Source organism: Camelina sativa, chromosome 6 (assembly GCF_030686135.1).
Source record: "Camelina sativa cultivar CO46 ecotype springtype chromosome 6, ASM3068613v1".
Lineage (NCBI taxonomy): Eukaryota > Viridiplantae > Streptophyta > Magnoliopsida > Brassicales > Brassicaceae > Camelina > Camelina sativa.
Genome location: NC_141885.1, coordinates 28,662,079 through 28,689,093, shown reverse-complemented (window position 1 = coordinate 28,689,093; position 27,015 = coordinate 28,662,079). Strand labels below are relative to the sequence as shown.

Sequence of the window (27,015 nt, the reverse complement as noted above, 5' to 3'; positions counted from 1 at the left end):
AAAAAAACATAACATTATTACGGAAACTGGATTTTTACTATATCATTCGTCTCTTACAAAGCAAAAAGCCTGTGTGGATCTTATCGAGGTATTGGGCTTTAACTAATGTAGTACGTTATAATGGGCTTTATCGGTGGTTAAAATGTACAATATGGGTTTCAATTTTGTTATTTATTATTAAAAAAAAAGGAAAAAAAAAAAAAAAAAGAAATGGTCTAATTGAATAATCAATCAAATCATTCCCCGGCCCCGTCAAAAAGCCATTGCTTAAACCCTAAAAACCAGCCTCCTCCTCCTCCTTCCTCTCTCTGCGCTGCTTTCTTCTTCTCCAAAGCTGCTTGAAGGGCTCTCTCCTGGCTCCTATAGAAGAGAAATGGAGGAAGAGCTTCGTGTTCGGCTCAATGAGCATCAAGTGTCAAAGGTTTTCCCTGTGAAACCAAAATCAACGGCAAAACCTGTTTCCGAATCGGAGACTCCAGAATCCAGATACTGGTCCTCCTTCAAACCTCACTCAGTTCCTAATCTCGTCTCCTCCGTCTCCGCCTTGGCTTTCTCTCCTGTCCACCCTCACTCCTTGGCCGTCGCTCACTCCGCCTCCGTCTCCCTCTTTTCCTCCCTCTCTCTCTCCTCCTCCCGCCGCTTCTCCTTCCGTGATGTTGTCTCCTCCGTCTGTTTCCGTTCCGACGGGGCTCTTTTCGCCGCCTGCGATCTCTCCGGCACTGTTCAGGTCTTCGACATCAAGGAACGCATGGCTCTCCGTACCCTCCGCTCCCACACCGCACCCGTCCGGTTCGTCAAGTATCCCTTTCAGGACAAGCTTCACTTGCTCTCCGGAGGCGACGATGGAGTCGTCAAGTACTGGGATGTCGCCGGATCAACCGTCGTCTCGGATCTCCTAGGCCACAAGGACTATGTCCGCTGCGGTGATTGCTCCCCCGTCAGCGATTCTATGTTCATTACTGGCTCCTACGATCACACCGTCAAGGTTTGGGACGCCAGAGTCGACAAGTCCAAATGCATCGCCGAGATCAACCATGGACTCCCTGTGGAGGACGTCGTGTACCTGCCTTCCGGTGGAATGATCGCTACCGCTGGTGGTAACAGCGTCAAGGTTTGGGACTTGATCGGAGGCGGCAAGATGGTTTGCTCCATGGAGAGTCACAACAAGACCGTCACATCTCTCTGCGTCGGGAGGATGGATTCTGCTGAGACCCGACTTGTTAGCGTTGCCTTGGACGGATACATGAAAGTGTTTGATTACGGGAGAGCTAAGGTGACTTACTCTATGAGGTTTCCGGCTCCTCTCATGTCTCTCTGCCTTTCCCCAGATGGTTCCACTCGCGTGATCGGAGCGTCTAACGGCATGGTCTTTGCCGGCAAGAAGAAGAAGAAACTCAGCAGAGATGCGGGGGAGAAGAAGAGTTTGAGTCTTTGGAGTGTGAGGGGCCAAGTGGATGAGACTAGAAGAAGGGCGCTGAGGCCGACGTATTTCAGGTACTTCCAGAGAGGGCAGAGCGAGAAGCCATCCAAAGAGGATTACTTGGTCAAGGAGAAGAAAGGATTGAAGCTCACAAGACACGATAAGCTGTTGAAGAAGTTCAGGCACAAGGAGGCTCTGGTCTCCGTGTTGGAGGAGAAGAAACCGGCTAATGTGGTCGCAGTGATGGAGGAATTAGTGGCAAGGAGGAAGTTGATGAAGTGCGTGTCGAATATGGAGGAAAGCGAGTTGGGAATGCTGCTAGGCTTCTTACAAAGGTACTGCACTGTGCAGAGGTATTCAGGATTCTTGATGGGATTGACGATGAAAGTTTTGGAGACGAGAGCTGAGGACATCAAGGGTAAAAACGAATTTAAAGGGCTTCTCAGGAACTTGAAGAGGGAGGTTAACCAGGAGATTAGGATACAACAGTCTCTTCTAGAGATTCAGGGTGTTCTTGCTCCTCTGATGAGAATTGCTGGGAGGAGTTGAAAAATCAATGCAGGTTTTGTTTGTTTCTTTTTTAATGCTTTCAGTTTTTTTTTTTATGCTAATGATATGTCATGGTAATCTAAACTTTGAAATGATGGATTTATATAACAAAGAGCAGTTTTGTTGGGTTCCTTAACTGTATCAACTTAAAGCATACTTTAAAATACATTAATTATGTCCACGAACATATAGACTGATAAGAGCTTTTACCCGTTAGTCTCACTTGGACCGTTCGCCCCTAAGCGCTCTCCGTCGTGCAGCAGACCTAATCGTCTCGATTAGAGGAGCGTCCTCATCTATCTTATCTTCTCTGTCTGACCCGCCACTGATAGACTCATCCTCATCACTTTCGCTTTCCTCATCAAACAGTCTCTTTCGCTCTGTTTCCTGACGTTTTCTTGGCCGTCCCCTGCGTCTTACAGCTGCTGCTTCCTTGTCGTCTGTGAAAAATTGCAACACGGACGGATCATCATAAGCCGAGACTAAGTTTGCAGACATATAGCATCATACTCATCTACTTGCATCGATTAAACCAATCAGATCTTGGCGACTGCACATTACATACCTTGTAAATCCTCGTTTTTCAAGCATTTCTCCTCCAAGGTCTCCAAGAAGGTAAAGCAAGGACGCCATCCGCTGGGATCTTCGTCTGTATTAACATGCACTATACGCCCTTGAACGTCCCTCTTACTGTTCAGCAAGCAAACAAGAGCACGTATAATGTTATTTATTAGTAGAGAGCTTCCTACTTCCTCAGAAAGTCGTGAGTCTTACATGTCAACGATGTCAGGCACTGAGAGTTTTGTTGCAAATGGAAGGATAGCAACTTCCAGAAACAACAGGTTCTTTGGAGCGTCCCTAAATGCAAACGCAACACCTTCCTTTACCACACTCAAAATCTCCAATCTGTATTTGTTGCGAGCAGCACCGATATACATTCCTGAAAGCCCACCTGCAAGCTCCCGGCACACTTCAAGACATTTCTCTGCTCTGGATTCTTCACCGCCACTAGAAAGTTCAGTTGCATACCGTTGATAGGCCTGCCCAATTACATAGTGTCAGCAATTTGCTAAGACTACAAAACTTCGAATCTTCTGAAAATAATAGTTGACCGTTAATACATCTTTGTCAAAAGCTTACCCTTTTCAAGGATTCCAGATAGATACTAGAGATGTCATCTTCTTTTTTCCTTAAGCATGTTATAAAATTCTTTATGACGCCTGTTACACAAGGTCCATGCATACCAAGATGCGATATTATCTCTGGTCCTAGATAGCCCTGCAACAGAAAAGAATCCATTAAAAAAGTTTTGATGACATGTGAACATCAATCAATACATCGCAGGTGTCAGTACATAACTAAGATATTACAGCAGCAATGTAAATGCACTTGGTGAGTACCTTCGGCACTACATCACTAATAACCAACTTGCAGGCAGCAAGGGCTGCAACATCTATGTTTGTCTCTTCAGCGTAGTCCTTATTTTCATCCTCCTCATCTGTCTCATCTGTTTCGAAGCCAGGCAAAAATTAATATGTAATTCGGAAAATCAAGAAATGACTGGGTTTTGTCAAAACAAAAACAAAGAGTCACCTGAGGTGTTAAAAATTTCTGCACAGAGTTTCCAAAATTTCTCAAGCAAAACACTATCAGGACAGTATCCTAATCTTTCAAGTTTACTTGAGTCAAAATTTGACTTTCTAAACATACACCATTCTTCTCCAAGTATAGCACAGATCTGCAGGATTGAAGGCTTCATTTTTCAGGTGAAAAGTGACTCATTCCTTGATAAGACAAGCACATATATGGAATGAAACGTGTAAATAAACTGGAATGTCAAAGAGTCTTACCCTGAGAGATAATTGGATACCATATTTCCTAGATTCCTCAATTCCATTCAGGAAGTACGAAAGCTCCTCAAACAGGGTATCGCGCTTTGATATAAGGGATGATACGGAAGCTTCGGAGACAGCTTCACAATTTATGATGGAGTGCAGAGACCACGTCACATGCATTTTCATATTCAGAAGCAGGAAACAAATAACCTAAGAAACCATGACCAACTATTTCATTAAGATGTGAGATACACAGAAGAAATATAGTAAGAGCTCTAAAACCAAATTTTAAGCACCTCTTCGTCCAAATTTCTAAAATTATGGAGCGCGAAAGCAATATCATCGTAAATGTTCTCAACAAGCACAGGCTTTAACAATTGTAGCTCATACAACCTTTTCAGGTTTACAAGGAGGGAGTATTCATCATTTCCATCCTGCACAGGAAACAGATGTAAAAATTGCATCTATAAAGATGAGTATGAAGATAGATGGCAAAGGAAGCAATGTGTACCTTTACTTCTTTAATTGCAGAAGTAAGTTTCTCTAAAAGCTCATCTTCAAGATCTTTAAGCTTCCCACGGGAAAAATCTTGAAGCTCCCCTTTACTTTCTGACGCACAAAATGTTATAGCTTTGACGCAAGATCTTAGTGTTTCCTTCTCCCCGTGTTTGAAAAAAGCATCCTTTATTAGTCGGACTGCAGCCTTAAAACTCTGAAACGGGACAAAAATGTAATTTTCACTGAGAAGGGTGAATAACAAGGAAAAAAACATCCTTTTAGAAACAAAATGCTTTTGGCACCTGCTCCTGCCTTTTAAGAGAATAGAGCTCAAGTTTCATAAACATAATAATCTCGACCAAGGATGACACTTTGGCTTTGTCAGCCATGAATTTACGTAGAAGCTGTGGGTAATTCTTCATCATGGCCACCGTTATGTCTTTCCTATTGTTTTCAAACATTTCCTGTTATTCAAAGCATAGAAACATCAAAGTCATTGTCTTCATAATTGAAAGGGAAAGAGTGTACAAAGAAGCACAAATGAAATACAGTGCCCTATAAGATCCTTTGACTGTATTTTGTCCTTTCTAGTTTAGTTCAAGAGACAAAAAACTACAATATATGTACTCATGCTTCTGCAACGTCATATCATCAGATCAAGGAGATTTCTCAGAAAGAAGAAAGACATAATCTTACTCGCTGAGCTTTACTGTGATACTGCTTTCGATTATCCGTTGAAGGAATTATCTTCTCCCCGACAGCCTTTCTGATCGACGCAAACAGAAGTCTGATCAAGTTTGTTGAGTCCTCATCAGTAGTAGACCCAGTCCGAGGATTCTGATCCAAAAGCATAGAGATGATACACTTCCAGTCCTGTAAGAAAAGCAGCATCATGAAGATGATATTATAAACTGTAGAAGGTACACGTCAAAACTAAAAAATTAACGTGCAATAGTGAAAAGTAATTTCTCTTAAACTCTACCTTCATGGCCTTCATGTACTCCCAAACATCATCAATTACATAAACACTTAGAATAGGATCTGTGGAGAACTCCCGTAATATTTGTAACATTCTGAAGATATGGATCTCAGAGGAAGAATCTTCATGACCTGAAAAATGATGTAATAACTCTGAACCTAGTTCTAAGAGTAAAAAAACTCAAGTGCCAAAGACTTGGACTATCTCAGGGAAAAACCTGTAAGACTCGATGGAGAACTGTTAAACTTCTGTGCTATCAAGTGGTCATACACTAACTCTCCTATCGCACGTCTGATTTCTTGAGGTTGATCAATAAGCAAATCGTACAAAGGGCCTAGGTCATCATCAGGTATCAGCTGGTGTCTGTACAACAACAAAAAGCTCAGGTTTTAACTCAACAAATTTGTGGTGAAGCTTTGGTAGGGAAAATTATCTTGAGGGGGAATACCTTAGCAGTTGCTTTACAAGCCCGATAGCACAAACAGCTGCAGGCATATCAACATCATCAGCCATCTCGATCATTCGACTGGAAAATCTCTCAGTGAATAGACCAAGGGTGGGGACGTTTTCATCTATCTCATAGAGTTTTCGCAATGCCAAGAGAGAAGCTTTCCTCACTCCAGGATGCTTTGGATAATTCAATAAACACAGAGAAGATCAATATGACTATTACGAACAGATATTTAATAATTCTTGAAGAGGGGGCAAAGGAGCTTACTTTGTCATTAAGCGTCCATCCAAGATATTTTAAGTATAAATCTTGTAAGAAGAGAGACGGATAAGAGAAAATCCAAATGCCCAGAGACTGAATGCATGACATCCGAATATCGTTATCAATATCTCGATATCGGTGTACAAACAACCTTCAATATAAGATGTAATAATGATTTGAGTCAGCAAAACTCAAATGAAAGAAGTATCCATTTCTTTTCTACTCTTTTTGTTTTGCGGGGGTGTAAAACTTGGCTGATAGCATAATCGTTATTCAATCTTACCCAGTGAAAATCTTTCGCATCATGTCCTCCAGTGTAGTTATCTGTTCATGAGTAACAGACAACCGTTTGTTGAGGGAATCCACACGGGGGCCGTCAGCTCTTTTCTTACTTTCAGCATTCAATTGTCTTTGGGTGGTTTCTCGCTGTGAACCGAGAGTGTTTGCTACAGAAATGAAAGATGTGACTAGTTGGAGGCCCATTAGCGTGGCAGTTTGGCGGTAAATTCTAGGAGGAGTACTGCGAATAAATAAATAAAACGACAATCATGAATAGAATTCTATGAGCCACATTGTAACCACACACATATATTTGTAATGTTGGAACACAAACCATGACAGAGCGATAATGTAGTCCATGCACTTGTCGAACAAGACTTTATCAAACAATGGCCCATTCTGACACTCGATAATCAAATTATCCCAGAATGAAACAAGATTTTCTTTGAAATTCTTGAGTTCCTTCTTTCTCGAACTCTGATAATCTTCACACTCCCCCTATAGGCAAACCGAAAATCAAAAGAATATTCTTCTTATGAAGCAAAAAGTGTAAATGAAATAGTCAAAAAAGAAAAAAAAAAAGAAGGGAGCAATCCTATACCGCCCTAGCGAGATTAACAAGGGCAACGACAACATCATCAACATCAGTCTCATCAAGGAGTTCTTCCTTGATGGAGTACTTAGCACCGCAAGCCTACAAAATCCATGTAAGACGGAGGTAATGATATGGTTAGACTTAAAAAATATGGTATAATCAGCGACGAGAGATGCTATAATAAGTTGAGTTACCTCAAAGAGCATTGACAAGAGCTCAGTGGTAGCAAGCCTGGGAGAGACTTCATATCTTTCAACCCAAATCTTGACGGCTTTAGGGATAAGATCCCCGTTGCCTTTGACAACCTCTGTTGAGAAAATGAAAAGGAAAAGCTGAGAGTAGGATCTAGCCAAACAAAGAGTAATCAATGAAATTGAACTGAGGCCCAGATCTCGAACACCGAAATAGAGCAAATTGGGGGAGTAGGGTTACCAATGAGATTCTGTTGAGGAGAAAGGGTGCGACTACGCTTGGGCTTGGGACGGGTTTCCTGGAAATCGTCGTCAGGAGAAGCAGCATCCTGGTCGCTGGCCTCACTGACGCTCCGCTCCTGATTCACTCCGCCGCTGACGTCAGCCTTGCCGGCCTCCTCACCACCGCCGCTGTCGTCATCCTGATCCCGATCTCTACTCCTTTTCTACAGACGCCCATGGAATAATCAGATATTCCCAAATCAAAATAGATGCAACAAAATTAAACGAGGAAAAGAGAGAGACTCACCTGGCCTTGAGGAGGAGAGTCTTCCATGGTGGTGTTGCAGACAGATTCCGATTCTGATTCCTTAGCCTACTAGCTTTAGGGTTTCCTCGGCTTTGGATAAAATTAATTAATAAAAAAAAACCTCTCCCGCCCAATTGACTACCGAGTGATGACGACGACGACCGATAAAATTCACTGAGGAAACTACTACTAGTCTCTTCCCCTTTTAACATTTCTATTTTCTCGCCTGCAATTATTTTTTGTTTTATTTTATTTTTCTTGTGAAATAATTAAATTAATATTCATAAATTGAAGCTTTGAGAAAATTTTGGTAGTTTATTTCCATAAATTTAAATTAGCCACCAAATTTAAGTTTCACGAGACTAGGATTTTGCAAGTTTTTTTTTTTTGGTAATCAGGATTTTGCAAGTTTGTAGTATAACTTAGTTAAATTTTGGGCCCATCAAAGGGACTAATAATTTATCAAGAAACAAATCAGCAATTGTTGGCCAAATTGGTTCGATCAGCAACGCATAGCCCTCCCGACCAGGCGACTGCAGACGCACGCACTCTGCTAAGGTAGGGACGTCCCGAAACTGAGCCACAAAGAGTAGCAGATGAAAATCTGAGATCCTTCTCACCAACGGCAAGCTCTTTGCCCTGTCCAGAAGTGTTTTCACATCCCAGCATCCTCCCTCGGCTGCTCCGGTTCTCTCCTTAAGTTTTGACTACCATTGCTGCTTTAATTCAATTGATTGAAAATAAAATTTGGAGAAGGCTGGATGATAAAGAATAGTATTGTTTTTTTATAACCACCAAGATTTTTATTTGTATCTCAAGCTAAGCAAGCAAACGATTGTGCTTGTATGTATTTCTGTATACACATTGACGACGAATGTAATGATTCCATCAACAATCAATTATTTTTTTAATAAGACATGCTTTACACCAAACAGTTTTGAATTAACATGTTCAAACAGGAAAAGTACAATGGTTTGCAACAAGATACAAACGACAATACATAAACATTTCATATGTCAAAGCCGTTTAAAAAAAAAAAAAATCCTTTTACAAAAAGAGAGCCAAATCATTTTATACTAATAAACAAAAATTTGAACGCAACAGAAAAGTGCATTAACAAAACCTGTGGAGGAAGAACACCACTCGGAGGAGGCTGTCTGAGAAACTAGTCCGACTCTACAAATATCTGCAGTGAAATTACCAACGACAACAATATCCATTCTGGTGAAATCAATATCCTGTTTGTAACTAAAGAGTGGGAAGCCTAGAATTTTTTTTAAAAAGTACACTAACCTCCATCTCTGGAACAAGTTCGTATGTTTTCTTCTCCCTTGTGTCCAACGCTGTGATCCCAGCGATTTTTTGGACTCCCAGTTTGGAGGCAATAAGATTCTGCAAATATACAGATAAGGTTTTACGTTCTAAAAAGGATGAGAGCCCTGTGGAGGTGGTCAGTTGGTCATACCAATTGGAAATCATTGGAGCCAAATGCCTCGATCCTGGGTAACATCTGCAAGAGTTTCACTGGTGTCAGTTCCCAGTATAATAAAAGCGGTATAGTGGTGAAACAGCTTCAACTAACAATTGCCAAGGTTTTGGGTGCCATACGCATTGCATATCCAACACGTGATTCACAATACTGACACAGTGTATGTGTGGGCAAAGTTCTAACTATATGGTTTTACTATTCTACCACCGTGTATGCTTCCTTAATTGTGGTGACCTTATACGACAGAAGATTCACAATTGTAAAACAGAAAATTCAGATATGTTACCAGAGCCTGGAGACCATTGATACCAACCGGCTTCTCCATTTGTGATTCATCTTGTGACAGTGAGACCTCAAACGGTCCCAGTTGCCTATCAGTTTGGTTTGTGAGATTCAAGTAAGCCTATGAGAAAATAGTATACCCTAAGTTTAAATCCAATATAAATTCAATTATATATTTGGGTATAACAAACATTAGAGAGAACAAACAGTTGTATTACCAGAAAGGGTCTATTTAAGTGTATAACTGGTGGAACCTCTACAACTCGCATATTAATTTCTTTACGGCTGACTGGCTGAAAGAAAACAAATAGGAGTAGTTACAATGAAGGAACTTTGTTACATAGGTGAGCATCCGATATGAAGCATACAAGAACATGCAGAAAATTTATATTAAGCAAGCTTTTGTCAGATATAAAATGCAAGGTAGTGAGTATAGGACTGCTAAATAAAGATATATTAGTGCAACCTGAATTTTCCTAAGTTGTTCTAACTGCCACCAAATCTATGACTACCATACAGATACCCTGCCTTAGCTTCTCCAGGTTGTCTGTTTACTTGTCTGTTTACTTAAGACTATTGATTATATATGAATTGGTGTCAGAAAAAAGATGGCTGCAATATCTAAAAGCCCTAAGGAAACCAAATACATTCAGACTTGGAGCAGAAACCGAGCAGAAAACAATCAATCAACGCATTCACGTCATGTTTTCACAGAGTAGAAATTATAAACTTACAGCACCAAGGATTTGTTGTGTTTGTAAGCGACCAGGTTCACCCAAATTTGTGCGCCATGTTATTTGAAATTTACCCAGGATATTACTTCCCTGGAATTTTGTTGGCCCGAAAACATCTGCAGATGGGTTTAACTTATAGAGATAGTTGTGGATACCCCCGCCAGAACGGATAATAACTGGAGATTTAGGTATCAGTGCACTGAGATCACTGATACACAGAGAGGTGGAACAGAAAATTAGGACAATTTGAAGGAATAAGTGGCTAATGATGCACATAACGATTCCGGGAAAATCTGACAGACCTGGCTGGAGGATCTTCTGTTGAATGACAATCTTCATTTTCTAATCTTACAGCAGTCCATTGCTTGGCAGGTTCAAAATCAACTTGGTCCATAAAGAGGTTAGCTTTTGTATGGTTTTCAATGCAAGCCTCTAAAAATGTGGTCTCCTGGTGTAAAAGATAAAAAGAATTTCCGAAAATGGACAACACATGAGATCATACTTTGATTTTAGAACAACCAAAACAATAAAAGAAATGCAGGTTCAGGAAATAAGGACGTGAACAGTGAATCTACCAACTCTTCTGTTTTTGAAAAAAAAAGCTTTACCACTATTTCAAGATTTGTGGCTTATGGTTATATTATGATTATAGGGACCAGAACAAACGTGAATAAAAGATAAGTGATTACAATGACACAGCCATATGCATCAAATTGTGTACAAACCTCCCGTATATGATTCATGTAAAGCACCATATTAAAGAAGTAGAGGAAAAAACTAGAGCTTCTGACAAAAAAAAAAAAGAACATTGTCGAACATACCTTTACAACTCGAACCTGCGAATCAGAAATATGCAACAGTTAGAAAATCGGGTGAAGAAATCGAGAAAGAAAAGGATCATAGTGTGTGTGACAAGGAGAAATATCACCTTGGTCCTCACTGAAAGTGGGTTGGCGACGACAAACTTGAAAAACTGGGGAAGATATTTACGCTCACCATCAGCATCGTTGTACAGTGCAGAGCAGACCAACCTAAAAGAGGAATTGCGGTTACGATGGGGATGGATAAACAGAAAATGACAAAGAAGAAGCATAGAGAAAGTGAGAGAGAGAGAGAGAGAGAGAGAGAGAGTGAACACACGTATGAGCTCCAAGCTCTTTCACATCATGTTCCACAATGAAATCATAGCGTCCGGCGGTCCTTATGGATTCAACAGGAGACTTGGATGTATCAAGAAGTAGAATCCTCTGCCTCTCTGTCTGAATTTCTGCCTATTCAAATACATAATTACATATATAATAATAAGAGATACATGAATGAATGAATGAATGAATGAATTTGGTCCAAGAAGAAGAAGAAGCAGTGAAAATAATAATGAAGAGCAAGAAGACCCAAAGGCGAAAGATGTCTACTACTACTACTACTAGGCACGCACTTATAATAGTTTAACTTTTAAGTACAGATCGCACAATACACAAGGGAAAATAAAAACAAAATGCAGGTGAGGAGGAACCTTAATGGTGACATCCCGAACTTCGGAAGTGGAACTATTGTTGACGCTGATATAGCTACAGAATGTTTCTCCGAGATAGATCGCTCTGCAACAACAACAAAATCCGAATCAGACGACGACGACACATACAGGTAAATCAATCGAATACAACAGGAGAAGAAATGTGTGTGATAGAGAGAGAGAGAGAGAGAGAGAGAAAGAGGACCCGAAGGACTGAGGAAGGAGAAGAAGACCAGAGAGACCGATGGGATCGGTAGGATGGTTTAGGAGGAATCTGTTGCGGTAACTGAGATCGGAGTCGAGGGAGTCCGCAGAAGACAAGTGGCGGCGGAACAAGGATGCGGATGAGGGATCGTCGGAGAAATCCTCGCCGGCGAGAAGATCGAAAGGGTCAATACGGAGGGGTGGATCCACGTGGAAAGAAGGTTTGCACAGTCGCATCACCCTGAAGGCCAGCGAGTGCGGTCCCTGCGTCTGCGTCTGCGTCTGCGTCGCGCTCATTTTTTTTTTTTTTTTTTGTCTTCCTTCCTATTTTACCCCTTTTCCCTTGTAGTATTAATAAATCTGTTAATGGGCCGCTCTCTTTATTTGGCCTCTCTATATTGGCCCATGAGACTCGTCGACCCAACAAACTAGCATCAATTATCTCCGGGTGATTGATTTAGTTTATTTGTTACAATGGGATTAAAAAGTAACAAGCATATTATTTGTTGGTCATAAATTAAAAAAAAAAAAACAACTATACAAAAAAAAAAAAGAAAAAAAGTAGCATACCACTATCAAATAAATATCCAAAAAATAAATAAAGGGGAGAAATTACTTTGCTTTATTGGTCAATAAAGACAAAAATTAATATAGTAAAAACTACCAATCTTTTCTTCTTTTTGATCTTCTTCTGCTTTGGCTTTGTTAGCCATGGAATATTTATATATATATATATATATATATATATATATATATATATATATATATATATTTTTATATTGGGAATCGATGTTAATTTCAAACCCAAGAAAATAAATTAAAAAAAAAAAGACTTTGGGTTTTATTTTTGATTTGATCGGGTGAGCATTAATTAGTACTAGTATGTACAGTATAACATTCTTTACAACGAAATAAACCAAACCAGTGCACAACTCTCTCACTATTCTACCGCCTAGTTGTTTGCTACTTTTTCAGAATCTCCCACCAATTCCTTATGAGACCACTTCTTATGTTCTTGACAAATCAAAAAGAGATTTCACGTCATGCCTTGTCTCGTGGTTCAATCGATGGCTGCGCTGCACTTCCGTTTTCACAGTTGACGATCGATGTATATTATTGTTGTTTGGAGTCTATATTATACATTATTATTGCAAGAAAAATAAAGAGAGGGCCGGGGGTGCACATCTAGTATGGACTAATTAATTATATGTTAACAGGGGTAGTCGATACAACAACAACAATTTATATATAGATGTGCATAAATTAATTAAAGGGACGAAGCTAAAAAAAAGAAAAGAAACCCAGACAAGAACACGCTAATTAATCTAGATGATCTTGCTTTCTCTGTTAATGTTGTTGCATGCTGAGACAAAATAAAAATAAAAAGACAGATCAAGATGCGAGACAAGCTTCCCAGAACATTCGACTTTGATCCATCTCACTGATCACCACGGCCAGATTTTCACGTTGGCTTCTTCCACATGATCTTATGTAGCTATTCACCTCTCCTTCTCCGTCTTCTTCTTCTTCTTCTTCTTCTTCTTCTTCTTCTTCTTCTTCTTCTTCTTCTTCTTCTTCTTCTTCTTCTTCTTCTTCTTCTTCTTCCTCTGCGGCATCTCTCTCTTCCTTCACCGTATCTTCTAACCGACGATTTGGTGTGTGACTCGTCCACGGTACACACGACGTCTCGCACGAACAGCTGGCACTACAAGACTCATCATCATAACCATCGGTATCCTTAACGCATTTATCATCGTCAACGCCGTCGTGGCCAGCTTCGGAATCTGCGGATGCTTCTAAGAGCAAGAACGCTGACACATCTGAAACGTTTTTGGTTGTGATATTATAATTCATCTTTCTTTTCTTTTGTTGGTCGTCCTTCTGTTCTCTTCTTCTTTATTTGTTCTACAGAAACATAATATATTTTATATATGTAAACAAAAGTGGCCATTGTTATTGACGACAAATATAGAAATGCTTTTTTATATATATATTTAGGAGGAGCACTTTTGTAAATTTGTAATCGTGATTCATTGGCTGCAGAAGACTGGAGTTTGTAAGCAAATGACGTGCGAGCCTCTGTCTGTGGGGTTGGGTTTCTAGAAGGGCGGTGTATAAAAAGAAAAAAAATACATTAACTCTACAACAACGTGCCTTCTTTTACCAAAAAAAAATACATAGTGTGGTGATATATGAAGAAAAATATGAGCGAGCGTTATTATGCATTTTTCTTTTTCCCTCGGTTACAACAAGTCTTCTAGAAAGACCAAACAAAACTGAACGCAAGTCCATGTGTCAAAAAATCTATTACTAGAGTTTTTATTTTGTCACTTGTCAGGCTATTCATTCAATTTCTCACTCAACATTGAGATTGAGATTCATGAATCCAAATCATTTCATCTACTATACATATTTTTATATACTACCACAATCCATATATGTATCCCTTCTTGGTTTTTATCCTGTTGTTGTTACTCTAATTAGATTTTAAGCAAATCATCATTCAGATCCATTTTAATCAATGGTCATGATTTTGGTGCCTACCGTGTCCCTTTCGTACGCGTAGAAAACAAAACCAGAAATGTGGCAAACAAAATTCTAAAATCTTGTGATTTATTAATTGTTGACTTTTGGGGTATGTGTGATCATCATCAATAGGGCCAGAGAGACAAATTAAATTAAGGTCAGATGAAAAGAAAAAAAGGACTCCATTGAATTTTAAAAATGTTCATCTCTATCTTTCTGCAACAAACTAGATTTTAACCCACGGTACACCGCGTGCATATAATTTTTATTACTATTTATATTTTATAGTTTTTTTGTTAACTATTGGATGTTTTCCAAATAGAGGAATAACTAAATTTCCCGACCGTTTGTGCGACTGAATGTTTATATTAATTTTTTAACCCATAATATACTTCATGATCATTTGTTTGTTATATTTAATTTGTTTTGTTTAGTGTTTGAAATTCTATTTTGTTTTTTATTATTATAACAAAAGATAAAGGATCTAAATACATAGTAATTCATTTTATATGGTATGATTAAGTCACATTTTTCCTAATGATTTAATTGTTTTACACAATTTTAGTTAAATGAACTTAATTTTTATGTCAAATATTCTAATATTAATAGTGTTGACAAATAATAAAATAAGGATTTAACCCGTGTTAGCATAAATTTAGTGATATTTTATTAATTCCAACATTTCATCTTTATAACTCATCTACTATATAACCATATTATATAGTATTTTAAAAAATAATAATTTTATATATTCATAATATTTTAAAATTTTATTAAGTTTATAAATATTATAATATTTAAATAAATGTGAATCGAAGTTCTTTTTATATTAAGAATTAAAACTCACAAGTTTGGGAAAATTGTACTTCAAAAATGTATATATAGATATACAATTAATCAATTAGTAATCACGTCACGCAGTTAAACATAATCATTCAAAATGAAACACCTAACGAATAGACCTACATATGTATGAACAAGTTGCCGAGGTTAATTAAAAACTATACAAAAAAAAAAGAAAAAGAAATGGGCGTTATTTTGTGACCGCCCATTATGCAAGTGGTAAGCATAGAGCAAGTGCGGCTCCAGCAACGCCTCCTGCAGCGGCTAATGCAGCTCCTAGGACCACAGCGGTAATGGGTGCTATATTGAGGCGGCCACTTTCACGGGAGAGTCTCCCCAAGATCAGTTTGCACGACTGGTCAGCTTCCTTGTAAAGTGAACAACTGGGTCCTCCTTCAGTGATGGCTTTTTCATTCTACAAACATCGTATCGCAGTTCAGGTCAGGACAGAGATGAAAATACAACTGAGCGGAGGTATATAGTAGGCTAAGAAGAGTAAAGAGATGCGATACCTTAAGCCTGAAGCTCCTCATAGCTCGATTGACAGTGAGAGTATCACCTGGTGATGATAATAATTTAGGGGAATGATCCTTCCATTCGTCTGCAAGCTTTCTAAGAAGAGCAACGCTAGCTTCTAAATAATCCTTATAGAGAATAGCCCAGTGCTTAAAGCAATCAACGTTTTCTGTCAAAGACCGGATAGCGATTGCTGCAGCTTCCTTGGCTAGACCAGGATTTCCTGTAACATTACACCTTCTCCAGCTAATTTCAAAGAAAAAGTGAATATCTGTTCCATTGCCTTTTCTCCTGTTGCAGTCTCTGGTGCAAGGGCTACTTCTTTCAACCAGGGATAAACTGCCTCAAACCTCTTTGTTGACTGTGCACAATATACAGAGACCATGCATGCTTGTGATCAGTATTGGTCCTTTGATAAAAGTTCCAATACTAGCTAGTGCTTGCTTAACTTTACTCTAGCGGATGAAGCAGGGAATGTAAGCCGCAGCAAGGTCTCAAATGAAGAAGGTGGAATCAGCCGCTCTCCCTCCCTAACAGCTCGATTTACAAGTATGGTCTGAGCCTCTGGATTTGACAAAATGCTGATAAAAAATTAAGAAACAAGATCAGCAGAGAGGAGATGTATAACATAACATAATAAAATAAATATACAGCAGAGAGGAGATGTATCACGAGAAGAATAAGTAGTTGGACTCACATCTCAAGAAATTGCAGGATGAGATCAATAGAGCGAGGGCGGCGGCGCCTGTAACTGCCGACTAGTGGCCTGTCACCATTAACTTTACAGTTCAAAAACTTAAGAAAACAAAGCACAAATTAGGACACTCTTGGTCCTAGTTCACATAAGGGCCGGGGGAAAAAGAGAGAAACCTGAGCCAGCATCCAAACAAGAACCGGAAGCGTGTCCTGGCCTTGATACATAGGTCTCCACCTCAGCATCCGCAAAATAGTAGTAAAAACATCAGGCTTACTACTACGCAATACCAAGGCTAATCCAACAAATGTGGCCACCTAATCGTAAAACAAGGACAACAACAGAATGGGAGTTAGAGAAACAAAAGGTAACTAACTGAATACATACACCATTTAATCACACATGGTAAAAAGTGAATGCGTTTTACAGCGTTAGAATTGAGTCCTTGTTTTTCTGTTTTCCAATCGGTGAGAATGCCATCAAGCGCCCAAGCAACGAAATTCAAGTGAGAATCATTTAGAAGATGCTTGATCCAATGGGCTGATGTGTCGTAGACAGATATAGGAATATGACATAATGAAACCTGTTCATCATTAGTTAAGAGAATCATCAGCTTCTAAGCTAGACTTTGAGAATCTCACAATCACAAACAAACAAAAGCGTAAAAAGAGAAAAAGGCGCTCTCACATGGTCATTGATCAGCTTGGACAAAGGCAATTGCTTTAACAACTTGACCCATGGTAATGATACTTGGGAAAAAGGCATTCTTAAGGTAATAGTAAAATCCCCATAAGTAACGATTGGGAGCACCCTGTGTTAACAACCAACCAACCAACCAACCAACGAAAATATTTAAAAAAAAAATTTGATTTGTGTTGTTGTGTTATCAGATCGATTAAACAAATGGGATCGAGCCAATCTGCATTCAAAAAAGGTAAAGCGGGGGGTATCTCTCTATATATAAACAAGAAACCATAGTGTAGTTGGTAGCCCAACAGCAAAGGTAGTGAATTGGGTAGGTCCACGTAAGATAGAGAGGCCCAGTAATAAAAAAATAAAAGGGGTACACGGTCCATTTAATCTTATATAATAAGAGAAGCAAAGGGAAGGAGGCGCCAATCGAAGAAGACTCTCTCTCGCTCTCAGAGACTCTCGCAGACAGTAGTGTGGAGCAGTGAATGAGAGAGGATAAGAAAAACAATCTGATGATAAACAATCAAAAAAACTAAAACTAAAACTAAAACTAAAACTAAAAGGCTCCTCTCTCTCTTTCTCTCTTTACTCCTCTCTCTCAGAGAGACAGAGACTAGTGTCGCCGGCCGGCGGGCCTCCCTATATCTATATGATGGCCGTCTCCTTAGCCAATTGCTGCTTCTCCTTCCTGAATGCCTCCGTGAAACTTCAATCTTCTTCCTCCTCCTTGTCTTCACCGTGCTGCTTCGTTTCCGCGTCGCAGTCTCCACGAGCATCCAAGCATCATCATCATCTTAAGAGGAGGAAATCCTCGAGGTCTGATTCATCTCCTCCTATATTAAGCAACAACCCTGAGGTAAAGCCTTTCTTTTTTTTTAATTTTTTATTTTTTTTAATTTTAATTTTTTGTCTTGTGGGTTCCAATTCCTATTATGATTATGAATGCTCTCTTTCTCTCTATCTTCTTTGACAGAACCACCAGAACCAGAGGAAGAATCAGGCGGGTCGAGATGAGAGTTGTAATAATGCTCATCAAACAATGGCATTCAAGGCCTTTGGTTCTCCCAAAAAGGATAAGAAAGATGCTGCTCTTTCTCACCAACGGACTGATGATCCTGCCAAGATTCACGATGCATCCTTTCTCAATGCCGTTGTCAAAGTATGTTACTCTCACTCTGCTTGCGTCTTTTTGAGTTCTCATCATTCTTTCAACCCGTCCCTGTGTTTCCAGGTTTATTGCACTCATACTGCGCCTGATTACTCCCTCCCATGGCAGAAGCAGAGACAATTTACTAGCACTGGCAGGCAACTTTTCCATTTACCCTCATCTCTTCTTCTCTTATTGTCCCTTTTTAAGCATGTTATCTTGTGTTCCATGAGTTTGATAGTTCAATTATTCGGCAGTGCTTTTATGATCGGAGATGGCAAGCTCTTGACCAATGCTCATTGTGTTGAACACGACACCCAGGTTTACTTTCCTTCCCCAACTTCTTTTTTTTTTTCTCCCCTTTTCTTATCATTCCATTCCATCACCTTCTCATGACTTAACTTTTCTTTTGATCAGGTTAAAGTTAAGAGAAGGGGAGATGACAGAAAATATGTGGCTAAGGTTTGTTTTGCATCTCTCTTACTTGCCCTGCAGGTTCCTCCTCTATTTGCATTATTTGCGTTTGAGATCTTCTGCTTTCAGTCAGTTCCATGTGTTCATCAATAATGCTCCGAAACTAGATTTTTGTTTATTCCTCTGCTATAACTTGCCTTTTATTTCTACTGCCCAGGTTTTAGTAAGAGGTGTGGACTGTGACATTGCTTTGCTCTCAGTAGAAAGCGAGGATTTCTGGAAAGGTGCTGAACCTCTGCGCCTTGGCCATTTACCCCGCCTTCAGGTTTCATCATTTCTTCAGATATATATTTATATGTATTTCTTAGTCTTCGAGTTCACTTCTCTTTATATATTTTAACAACACATTTGACGGCCTAGATGAGGCATGAACAAAACAAACAACCAGATCTTTTACTGTCCAAAATACAAGGCTTAAGATGTTCCTCCCTGTTTTTTTTAGTTCTAACTAATTATCTGAACATAGCTGTTGTTCATAGAGTTTCCATGATGGCTTTGATATGCAGGATTCAGTAACTGTCGTGGGATATCCTCTTGGAGGAGATACAATCTCTGTTACAAAAGGGGTTGTATCACGTATAGAGGTTTCCCGATATCTTTGGCTTTGCTTTTATCCCATTATTGCCGTGTTGACAATTTTAACAACTTTTCCTCGTTGAAATTGTTTTGGGAATGCAGGTAACATCATATGCTCATGGATCATCCGACTTGCTTGGAATTCAGATTGACGCTGCAATAAATCCAGGTCAGTGGATCTTTCCGTATGAATTATCTTCCTTTTGTTCCCTAGTATCTTGCACTTTTTTGTAAAAACTTGCATATGACTTGTTCTTTTCAGTAGCGTGTTTTTCACTAAAATTGCTTGCTTCTGAGAACCTTCATCAGTATTATTGTGATAGCCACTTCTTATACTTGCTAGATTGTAGGGAATAGTGGTGGCCCTGCATTCAATGACCAGGGGGAATGTATTGGAGTAGCATTTCAGGTATTTGCTTTGGGATTTATAGAAATAGAATACCTGTTTTTAATTTTCTTTCCAAACGTATGCCTCACAAGAGATTTCCTCTAGGTTTACAGATCTGAAGAAACTGAAAATATTGGTTATGTGATTCCAACAACAGTTGTTTCTCACTTTTTGACTGACTATGAGAGGAACGGAAAGTACACTGGTAATTGTTTTCTCTTGAATTTCATATGTTCTACTGCAAGACCATTATCTTCTAGTTGAGCCTTTCTGTTGTTGATACTTAAAATATATTTCTCTTGCAGGTTACCCTTGCCTTGGAGTATTGCTGCAGAAATTGGAGAATCCAGCTCTGCGGGAGTGCCTCAAAGTTCCTACCAATGAGGTAGACTTGCTTTGTTAGTTTTCCTGTCTTTTTTTTTCAGATAAATATACATGCCAATATAATGATTGAGGATATTGAGTCTTCCTTCTTAGCAGTTTGAGTGTACACTTAAAACTGATGTAACCTTAATTTTGTAGGGGGTGCTGGTGCGAAGAGTTGAACCTACATCTGATGCAAGTAAAGTCCTGAAAGAGGTAAAGAACATGGATCATAGAATTTCTCCAATCGAATCTTCTCATACTTGATTTCTGGTATTACCTGACAAGTACTAATTGTTAAATCAGGGAGATGTGATTGTAAGTTTTGATGATCTACACGTGGGATGTGAAGGAACTGTACCCTTCCGATCCAGTGAACGCATAGCATTCCGTTATCTCATCAGTCAAAAGTAAATAGCTTATCTTGTCCAGGGATGTGTTAACTTCCTTCACTTATTCTCATACTTGCCTTTTATTTCACTGATCAGATTTGCAGGTGACATCGCGGAGCTTGGTATCATTAGAGCAGGAGAACATAAGAAAGTTCAAGTAGTTCTAAGGCCACGAGTGCACCTGGTACAACTCTCAGCATCTACCAATTTAAGCATTTTTCGCTTCATGCCTAGTAAGCTAATTGCCAATACTTCAATGCCTTTTGTGCTTTTTAATAGGTACCGTACCATATTGATGGAGGTCAGCCATCATACATTATAGTTGCTGGTTTGGTGTTTACTCCGCTCTCAGAACCGCTTATAGAGTATGTTGTCCTCAGCTTGCTAAGTTGCAAAAGTAAACCGAAACTTTCTCACTGTTTCCCAAATGCGTAACTGTTTTCTTCTATTTTCTTTTTAATGTATAAACAGGGAGGAGTGCGAGGATACCATAGGCGTAAGCTCACTTTACTAAACCTTAACTGTTAATTTAATGTATAAATCCACAATAACAGTTCTTGCATTCTCAGCTTGAGTTTGTTCCTTCCAATTTGTAGTTGAAATTATTAACAAAGGCACGATACTCTGTGGCAAGGTTCAGAGGAGAACAAATCGTCATCCTATCACAGGTAAGCACAGCGAGTTCTTAATTCCATGTGCATTTTGGTGAGTGCAACAATAATTTAATAATTCACTCACTCGACAAGCATATCTGTAGGTGTTGGCAAATGAAGTAAACATTGGCTATGAGGACATGAATAACCAGCAGGTCCTGAAGTTCAATGGAAGTCCTATAAGAAACATCCATCATTTGGCACACCTCATTGACATGTGCAAAGATAAGTATCTAGTTTTTGAGTTCGAAGACAACTATGTCGCTGTGTTGGAGAGAGAAGCTTCGAATTCTGCTTCCTTGTGCATCCTTAAAGATTATGGAATCCCCTCAGAAAGATCTGCGGATCTGCTCGAGCCATATGTAGATCCTAGAGATGACACTCAAGCACTTGACCAAGGTATCGGAGACAGCCCTGTGTCGAATCTGGAAATCGGCTTTGATGGACTGGTGTGGGCATAAATTGTTCAAAAAAGGCGTCCGCAGATGGAAGCCACTGAAAGCCCACACAGTTTCCCATAACATATGGGAAAGCTCTCAGCTTCATCCTCATTCATAAGGTCTTGAGCTGTTCCAAATTTAGTGAATTCTTTCGTCAAACCTCTAGGGATTGAGTTTTATAGAAAGTTGACCATAAGAATGCACATTGTGTTCAGACTAGTGTACTGAGAAACACATTGCAAGAATCTTGACCAAAACCAACAAATGATTCAATGTTTGATTTTGATGAGAAATGTAATGCAGCAATGTCTGCAGTGAATCACACTGCTTCCTTTTTTTTTTACCACTTGCATTGTCATCATTAACTGACAATAAACCTAAGATTGTTGCAGATCAGGAAAAAGCATAGCAAGAAGTTAAAGCTGGCAGTCACTTCTGTTATATCAAATCAGGAGAGAGCTTCACGGGACTCTACTTTGTTTTTCTTTTAAATTACTTGTTTAATTTTATTCAGCATATCAAAACATACAAACAAACACTCCGACACAAATCAAAACCCGACAAATCCATATCTCATGTGCTCTGCCCTAAAACAGAGGTCCACAACCAAACCCACCAATCTTGTCTTTTACCTCCTCTATAGCTGTATAGTATACCTTTTTCTTCTTCAATTTGTCATTCTTTTTTTCTTTTTACCTCTCACAAACATACTTAGAGAAGCAGAGAGACACATAACACATTCTTTCACAGTAACCTGTAACCATGAGCGTCTCTCTGTTAATCGCCTTCATTGTTCTATCACTCTGTATACACACTTCAACATCCGAGTTCCTACAGTTTCAGCTATCCACCATATCAGCTGCACCTTCGTTTTTGCCTGAAGCTCCATCGAGTTTCTCAGCTTCTCCTCCGGCCATGTCTCCGGATATCTCCCCTCTGTTCCCTACTCCAGGTTCGAGCGAGATGTCTCCTTCCCCATCAGAAGCTTCAGTAATGCCGACAATCCCTTCAAGCCTTAGTCCACCGAACCCGGATGCTGTCTCTCCTGATCCTCTGCTCGAATTTTCTCCAGTTGGGTCCCCTCTCCCTGCTTCATCCTCTGTTAGTTTGGTCTCATCACCACTCTCCTCTCTGCTTCTTGTCTTCCTCATGTCTTTCTGCAGTTTCTAGTAATCAGATGGGAAACAAAGGAAGCCCTCTAGACTATCTTCTACAAACAAAGGAAAAAGAAAAAAGAAAAAAGAATGTATTCTTCTTCTTATCTTACTTACACTCTGTTTCGTTCTGGATTTTTTCATGTAATATTATTAGTATAGCTTTTAAATTGTTCGAGTGTGAGATTTGCTCGTAAAGCAATCTGCAATTTGGGATGGTGCAGTTGTTGTACTTTTGTAACAGTGATATATATGTGTTTGTTTTTGTGCCTTAAAAAGTCAAAAAGATTGATTGATCCTCTCTCTCTAATTAAGCATTCCCTCACATGTCGCTGTCTGACAATGGATTCATGTGATTGAACAACAAATGAGAACAGGATAATTACGATGATCTGGTCTAGGTCCATAATACAGCAGGAAAAGAACCTAGGATTTAAACAATAGACAAGTGAAATCAAAACACAAAAAGAAGCTAAGCTCATGAGTCATGAGTGTCATGATAGGTAGTCGATGAACCAACTAAAAACGACCTTTGGTGGTGCCATCATCGCAGTCGCAGATAATGGAAAACAGCTTCCCGAACAAGTTGTCGAGTGGTTTGAACTCAAAAACGCTGCAGCGTTTCTTGATGGAAAGGCGTCTCTTGAGCCTCAAGTTGTCGTCTTTGAGCGTCTCGAGGGTAAGAGAAAGCTGTCTGATGACCTCTCTCTTCTCTTCGTCCTTGACAAGCAGCTGTTTCCTGAGAGCATCAGTCTCTTGGATGAGCTTCAACCTTTCTTGTTCCAGTTTCAAAGTCTCATCATCGTCGTCGTCTTCTTGCTTGTGGTGCTCAACCCCAACGCCATCTTCAGGGTCTTCAATCTCAGAATCGGCATCTTCAAAGTGAGAGTTGCTTTCAGAAAGGGAGGAGCGAGAAGCGTAGTCGGAAGAAGAAGAAGAAGAAGAAGAGCGGAGCAAGTGATCGAATCGCTCGGCTAAGGAACGGTGAGCTCGATAAAAGTCTTGGACGAAGGTGATAAGCTCAGGGCGTTTCTTGTAGTAAGTCTCAGCACGCTGGGCGAAAGAGTCATCAGCGTTTCCTTCAATGAGCATCAGCATTGACTTTGTCTTGCCATCAAGCTCTGTTAATTTTGTTTTCAAAACCAATTCAAACAACAAAGACAAACAGAGAGAGAGAGAGAGAGAGAGAGAGAGAGAGAGAGAGAGAGAGAGCTCCTCTATATCTACTACAGGAACGGAGTAAAAATAAATAAAAACCAGAGAGTGTTGATTGAAGCCATAGAGACTGTTTGGAGCTTTTGTGACTCTCCAACCACCACCACTTCCTCGATTTCTCCTCCATTTTTCTTCTTTTTTGTGCCCTATACAAACAAACAATGAAAAAGCTATAAACATTAAAAAAAAAAAAAAAAAAAAAAAAAAAAAAAAAAAAAAAAACTCAACATCATCATCATCAAAAAGCTTTAGCTGCTACTCTAGAGAATCAGAGAATCATACCCTTCTTTCTTCTTCTTCTTTCTTCTTCGATCCCCTAATTTGCCTCAGCGACTATGTGAGAGAGAGAGAATGAGAAAAAGACATGTCAAATAACAACAAACCAAACCAAAGGCAAATTGTGATTTTTGTTTTTCAAATTTTGAATCTCTCTCGTCTTCGCTCTCGAGAGAATCTGAAGTTAATTCTTTTTTCCACATTTTACGGCTATTAATACATATTATCCAATGAATACTCAACACGTGTGCATCCAATCTCAGTATACTGCAACTACGCTATCTTCAGATCAGGCCTCATCAATAATCAATATAATCTACGTCATGTCAGATCAGGCATCTCTAGCTTTCTGAAGAACATCCTCATTAGAGGGTTCGACGACGCATAAGTATTCAAATAAACACCGAACAAACAAATAAAACTAGACGGTGGACATTATTAATACCCGGCCCAACAAAGTAGTAGTCGGCAGATAAAATAACACACCTTGGCAAACAAGCATAGACGAAGCAAGCAATGGACAACAACACAAGAGATTTCGTAATCAAAAAGATCAGATACATATGTACTACGGTTACAAAAACTTCACTTCATAATCAATTAAACAACCACTTCTTTCTCATTGGTTTACATATATCACTCTTCTTCTTCTGTTCCTTGTTGCTTCTTGAGCTGCTCTAAACTGAAGTTTTCTTCTGGCGGCTTCTTCCACAGGTAATTCGCTGCGTCTATCCATCCTCTATGCACCACAAACTTCTTCTCTCTCACTCACAGCCCAACGTGCCTTCTCTGTTCCCATCTCCATGGCCACCACGTGTGTCACTGATGCATCCACTTCCGTTGCGCAGGTTGCTCCCAGATCCTCAGTCATTTTCCACAGAGGGTGATCTTCTGGCTTTGCCTTGGTTGGGAACACCCGACTGAACACTACTTTACATCCTTTAAGTATCTCTTTACGCACTTGTTTCAGCATCAACCTAACATCTTTATCAGATATGTCTTCATCCACATTCTGAAAAAAAACACGAATAATAATCAAAGCCCCCAAACTAGGCAGTTTTCTTAAGATTCAGTAGTGTGTATATATTTATTTGGGCATACCTCAAAGAAAAGAGCATGTGCTTGTTTTAGGACTTTCAGGACAGTTGCAAGTGCCCCATCTGGTTCACTCTCATCGCTCTTCAACTCCGATAGAGACTTGTATTTGTGATCAAACTGTCTGCAGCTCGAAGCGAAAAAGTGATACCTCTCTATTACGGTCAAATTGTCCTTATGATTTGGCCACGCCTGTGCATCAAACCAACCAAGTATCAGCACAACTCTATAAAATGAAACCTTGACAAAAATACACAACATACTTACATTCTCTGTATCGTCAAGAATCAGAACAGCACTTTCTTGTCCAAGCACCACATCTAGACTCTTTTGATGTCTCACTGTGCCGTCATCCCGAGAAATGATCCGATCACCAAAGTACTCTCCTTTGGGGTCCAGCAGCATCTGTCGCGCATATGGCCTATCTCCCATTGTGTATATGTACATCACAAACATCTCGCTGGCTTCTTTTAGAAATGAGTGAACAAACGGCCTCAGTTTGGTCATCATGTGCATAAATTCCATCTTGAAAAGACTACCTCCGGAAACATCTGAGATTTTCAAACAAAATCCAAAAATTCTTAGAAATACAACACATACAACCATCTAGATGGGACAACACCGAAGTCCCATGAACAAAGATTACATTAGAAGAAAAGCAAAACAATGTAGCAGAGTACGTCACCTTGAAGAGAATGAGTATGGCTATTCGAGTATTCCTCCTGTGGTTTCAGGTCCCTTAATATGGTAGAATTAAGCAGCGTGTGGTCTAGATCGAGAACTAAATACAGCTTCCGCTGGCGTTGCAAGAATCCCATATCTGAATCACGCAACCTGGAGATCTCATCTTGATTGAGCCTCATTTCCTGAGAAGACAGCATTCCCAAAGCTCATTAATAAAATAAGAAAAAAAAAAAAAACTAAAACTTGATTCAAGAGAAGCTGTTCTGTGATATTTGTAAGGTAATCGAATTAGATTGGCTTACCTTGTGTATATATCTAAACGAAACACCAGTTTCTTCCAATTTTTGCCCACAGACAAAGCACATGTTTCCAAAAGAACCTGGATGCTCGCATTCTCCCTTGCTTGAGGATGCTTCTGCAAGCATAAACAGATTCAAAATTCAATATACCAGAGCAAATGACATGGCAAACAAGGCTGAAGAAAGAGAGAGCTTCACCTTCAATCTCTACTTCCTCATGATTAGAAGCTTCAGTATCATCTTCTTCTTCGCTGGGTAAGGAGGAGTCAGACGAAGCGTCTGAGGCAGAGTCCAATTCAGCAGCAGCAAGATCATCACTACTTGAGGAATGCACTGGAGAATCGCTCGCCACACTCATCTGATTTAAAAAAAAAAAAAAAAACAATCACAACATATGCAGAAGATGATTGAGTAAAACCGAGATGTGGATTATAAATACAAGACTGAGAGAAGCACGTTAAACATAACGAAATTAGTACCTACCTGGTTGAGAAGAGGAAAGGCACTTGGAACAGGATAATGATCGTCCATGAACCCCACAGCGCAAAGGCCATTCCTATTGTAAGCGTGAACCTTGTACTCTATATATATCAGAGCATTCCCATCCCACATACTATGGGGATGAGTGTTAAAAAATAATAATAATATAAAATTAAAAGAAGGAGAGAGAAGCTTTACACAGATGAGAGAAAAAATGGCCAGCTGGTGTATTTTTATTGGTGCTAAATAATAAATTAAATTAAGTTATAAAAATAATATATATCTATATAAAAAAAAC

At 39.4% G+C, this 27,015-nt stretch overlaps 7 protein-coding genes and 2 pseudogenes across 15 annotated transcripts; 3 read left to right on the top strand and 6 right to left on the bottom strand.

Annotated features, from left to right (window-relative positions):
• The first annotated feature begins 20 nt into the window (after positions 1 to 20).
• Positions 21 to 2,100, top strand: LOC104793787 (protein SLOW WALKER 1). Its single transcript, XM_010520216.3, has one exon. It carries the CDS (start codon positions 374 to 376, stop codon positions 1,967 to 1,969), a length of 1,596 nt encoding a protein of 531 aa, XP_010518518.1. The 5' UTR covers positions 21 to 373; the 3' UTR covers positions 1,970 to 2,100.
• On the bottom strand, positions 2,055 to 7,904 carry LOC104783388 (sister-chromatid cohesion protein 3). Its single transcript, XM_087455453.1, has 21 exons — positions 7,588 to 7,904; positions 7,300 to 7,504; positions 7,062 to 7,174; positions 6,874 to 6,966; positions 6,607 to 6,770; positions 6,277 to 6,513; positions 6,000 to 6,144; positions 5,730 to 5,908; positions 5,499 to 5,644; positions 5,285 to 5,412; positions 4,999 to 5,175; positions 4,605 to 4,766; positions 4,316 to 4,516; positions 4,101 to 4,238; positions 3,820 to 4,014; positions 3,563 to 3,707; positions 3,370 to 3,476; positions 3,110 to 3,247; positions 2,744 to 3,009; positions 2,535 to 2,659; positions 2,055 to 2,409 (listed from the first exon to the last, which is right to left on the bottom strand). Exons 1-21 carry the CDS (start codon positions 7,612 to 7,614, stop codon positions 2,189 to 2,191), a joined length of 3,312 nt encoding a protein of 1,103 aa, XP_087311579.1. The 5' UTR covers positions 7,615 to 7,904; the 3' UTR covers positions 2,055 to 2,188.
• Positions 7,905 to 8,508: 604 nt separating this feature from the next.
• LOC104699506 (uncharacterized) lies at positions 8,509 to 12,140 on the bottom strand. 5 transcript variants are annotated; one of them, XR_015560152.1, is made up of 12 exons: positions 11,811 to 12,139; positions 11,606 to 11,690; positions 11,233 to 11,363; positions 11,021 to 11,123; positions 10,914 to 10,928; positions 10,395 to 10,540; positions 10,093 to 10,300; positions 9,577 to 9,651; positions 9,363 to 9,447; positions 9,053 to 9,097; positions 8,881 to 8,979; positions 8,509 to 8,773 (listed from the first exon to the last, which is right to left on the bottom strand). XR_015560152.1 is itself a non-coding variant. In XM_010414811.3 (12 exons), exons 1-12 carry the CDS (start codon positions 12,104 to 12,106, stop codon positions 8,753 to 8,755), a joined length of 1,341 nt encoding a protein of 446 aa, XP_010413113.2. In that variant the 5' UTR covers positions 12,107 to 12,139; the 3' UTR covers positions 8,509 to 8,752. The 5 variants fall into 5 exon arrangements, 3 of the variants coding, with proteins under 3 accessions (XP_010413113.2, XP_087311586.1, XP_087311588.1); XM_010414811.3 differs by having other exon boundaries at positions 9,363 to 9,479; XR_015560153.1 differs by lacking the exon at positions 10,914 to 10,928 and having other exon boundaries at positions 11,006 to 11,123; positions 11,811 to 12,140.
• Positions 12,141 to 13,000: 860 nt separating this feature from the next.
• Positions 13,001 to 14,018, bottom strand: LOC104793786 (uncharacterized). The gene has a single exon (XM_010520215.3). It carries the CDS (start codon positions 13,661 to 13,663, stop codon positions 13,202 to 13,204), a length of 462 nt encoding a protein of 153 aa, XP_010518517.2. The 5' UTR covers positions 13,664 to 14,018; the 3' UTR covers positions 13,001 to 13,201.
• A 1,153-nt stretch (positions 14,019 to 15,171) lies between these two features.
• LOC104793785 (uncharacterized) lies at positions 15,172 to 16,207 on the bottom strand (annotated as a pseudogene). Its single transcript, XR_769408.3, has 2 exons — positions 15,691 to 16,207; positions 15,172 to 15,593 (listed from the first exon to the last, which is right to left on the bottom strand). The product of XR_769408.3 is annotated as an uncharacterized LOC104793785 (transcript).
• A 1,284-nt stretch (positions 16,208 to 17,491) lies between these two features.
• On the top strand, positions 17,492 to 21,807 carry LOC104784501 (protease Do-like 2, chloroplastic). 4 transcript variants are annotated; one of them, XM_010520212.3, is made up of 18 exons: positions 17,492 to 17,937; positions 18,055 to 18,240; positions 18,313 to 18,386; positions 18,486 to 18,549; positions 18,646 to 18,690; positions 18,860 to 18,967; positions 19,209 to 19,286; positions 19,381 to 19,447; positions 19,629 to 19,687; positions 19,772 to 19,871; positions 19,972 to 20,051; positions 20,189 to 20,245; positions 20,336 to 20,439; positions 20,518 to 20,605; positions 20,701 to 20,786; positions 20,893 to 20,917; positions 21,018 to 21,089; positions 21,179 to 21,807. In XM_010520212.3, the coding sequence occupies exons 1-18, from the start codon at positions 17,731 to 17,733 to the stop codon at positions 21,533 to 21,535; spliced, it is 1,857 nt and encodes a 618-aa protein (XP_010518514.1). In that variant the 5' UTR covers positions 17,492 to 17,730; the 3' UTR covers positions 21,536 to 21,807. The 4 variants fall into 4 exon arrangements, with proteins under 4 accessions (XP_010518514.1, XP_010518515.1, XP_087311575.1 ...); XM_010520213.3 differs by having other exon boundaries at positions 17,503 to 17,937; positions 18,064 to 18,240; XM_087455449.1 differs by having other exon boundaries at positions 17,503 to 17,937; positions 18,313 to 18,549.
• Positions 21,808 to 22,170: 363 nt separating this feature from the next.
• LOC104793783 (classical arabinogalactan protein 26 pseudogene) lies at positions 22,171 to 22,872 on the top strand (annotated as a pseudogene).
• Positions 22,873 to 23,001: 129 nt separating this feature from the next.
• On the bottom strand, positions 23,002 to 24,329 carry LOC104793782 (protein NETWORKED 3C-like). Its single transcript, XM_010520210.3, has 3 exons — positions 24,166 to 24,329; positions 23,926 to 24,029; positions 23,002 to 23,789 (listed from the first exon to the last, which is right to left on the bottom strand). The coding sequence occupies exons 2-3, from the start codon at positions 24,008 to 24,010 to the stop codon at positions 23,188 to 23,190; spliced, it is 687 nt and encodes a 228-aa protein (XP_010518512.1). The 5' UTR covers positions 24,011 to 24,029; positions 24,166 to 24,329; the 3' UTR covers positions 23,002 to 23,187.
• A 347-nt stretch (positions 24,330 to 24,676) lies between these two features.
• Positions 24,677 to 26,966, bottom strand: LOC104793781 (RNA polymerase II C-terminal domain phosphatase-like 4). Its single transcript, XM_019226910.2, has 7 exons — positions 26,721 to 26,966; positions 26,436 to 26,595; positions 26,241 to 26,353; positions 25,940 to 26,120; positions 25,522 to 25,805; positions 25,261 to 25,446; positions 24,677 to 25,171 (listed from the first exon to the last, which is right to left on the bottom strand). Exons 1-7 carry the CDS (start codon positions 26,847 to 26,849, stop codon positions 24,899 to 24,901), a joined length of 1,326 nt encoding a protein of 441 aa, XP_019082455.2. The 5' UTR covers positions 26,850 to 26,966; the 3' UTR covers positions 24,677 to 24,898.
• Positions 26,967 to 27,015: the final 49 nt, after the last annotated feature.

What these genes read in the sequence shown, in the direction of transcription:
- LOC104793787 (XM_010520216.3), top strand. Translation starts at nt 374, where the DNA reads ATGGAGGAAGAGCTTCGTGTTCGGCTCAATGAGCATCAAGTGTCAAAG.
- LOC104783388 (XM_087455453.1), bottom strand. Translation starts at nt 7,614, where the DNA reads ATGGAAGACTCTCCTCCTCAAGGCCAG. An exon ending in GTATCCAATTATCTCTCAGG is followed by an intron (nt 3,708 to 3,819) that starts GTAAGACTCTTT and finishes TCAATCCTGCAG; the next exon opens with ATCTGTGCTATACTTGGAGA. An exon ending in ATCTGGAATCCTTGAAAAGG is followed by an intron (nt 3,010 to 3,109) that starts GTAAGCTTTTGA and finishes GTAATTGGGCAG; the next exon opens with GCCTATCAACGGTATGCAAC.
- LOC104699506 (XM_087455460.1), bottom strand. Translation starts at nt 12,106, where the DNA reads ATGAGCGCGACGCAGACGCAGACGCAGACGCAGGGACCGCACTCGCTG. An exon ending in CCAAGGTGATATTTCTCCTT is followed by an intron (nt 10,541 to 11,005) that starts GTCACACACACT and finishes CTTTTACACCAG; the next exon opens with GAGACCACATTTTTAGAGGC. An exon ending in ACTTAAATAGACCCTTTCTG is followed by an intron (nt 9,480 to 9,576) that starts GTAATACAACTG and finishes ATTTTCTCATAG; the next exon opens with GCTTACTTGAATCTCACAAA.
- LOC104793786 (XM_010520215.3), bottom strand. Translation starts at nt 13,663, where the DNA reads ATGAATTATAATATCACAACCAAAAACGTTTCAGATGTGTCAGCGTTC.
- LOC104784501 (XM_087455449.1), top strand. Translation starts at nt 17,731, where the DNA reads ATGATGGCCGTCTCCTTAGCCAATTGCTGCTTCTCCTTCCTGAATGCC. An exon ending in TGACGCTGCAATAAATCCAG is followed by an intron (nt 19,448 to 19,628) that starts GTCAGTGGATCT and finishes GCTAGATTGTAG; the next exon opens with GGAATAGTGGTGGCCCTGCA. An exon ending in CAAGTAAAGTCCTGAAAGAG is followed by an intron (nt 20,246 to 20,335) that starts GTAAAGAACATG and finishes TTGTTAAATCAG; the next exon opens with GGAGATGTGATTGTAAGTTT.
- LOC104793782 (XM_010520210.3), bottom strand. Translation starts at nt 24,010, where the DNA reads ATGGAGGAGAAATCGAGGAAGTGGTGGTGGTTGGAGAGTCACAAAAGC. An exon ending in GCTTCAATCAACACTCTCTG is followed by an intron (nt 23,790 to 23,925) that starts GTTTTTATTTAT and finishes CAAAATTAACAG; the next exon opens with AGCTTGATGGCAAGACAAAG.
- LOC104793781 (XM_019226910.2), bottom strand. Translation starts at nt 26,849, where the DNA reads ATGTGGGATGGGAATGCTCTGATATATATAGAGTACAAGGTTCACGCT. An exon ending in CGTTTAGATATATACACAAG is followed by an intron (nt 26,121 to 26,240) that starts GTAAGCCAATCT and finishes CTGTCTTCTCAG; the next exon opens with GAAATGAGGCTCAATCAAGA. An exon ending in TTCTTGACGATACAGAGAAT is followed by an intron (nt 25,447 to 25,521) that starts GTAAGTATGTTG and finishes TTTGATGCACAG; the next exon opens with GCGTGGCCAAATCATAAGGA.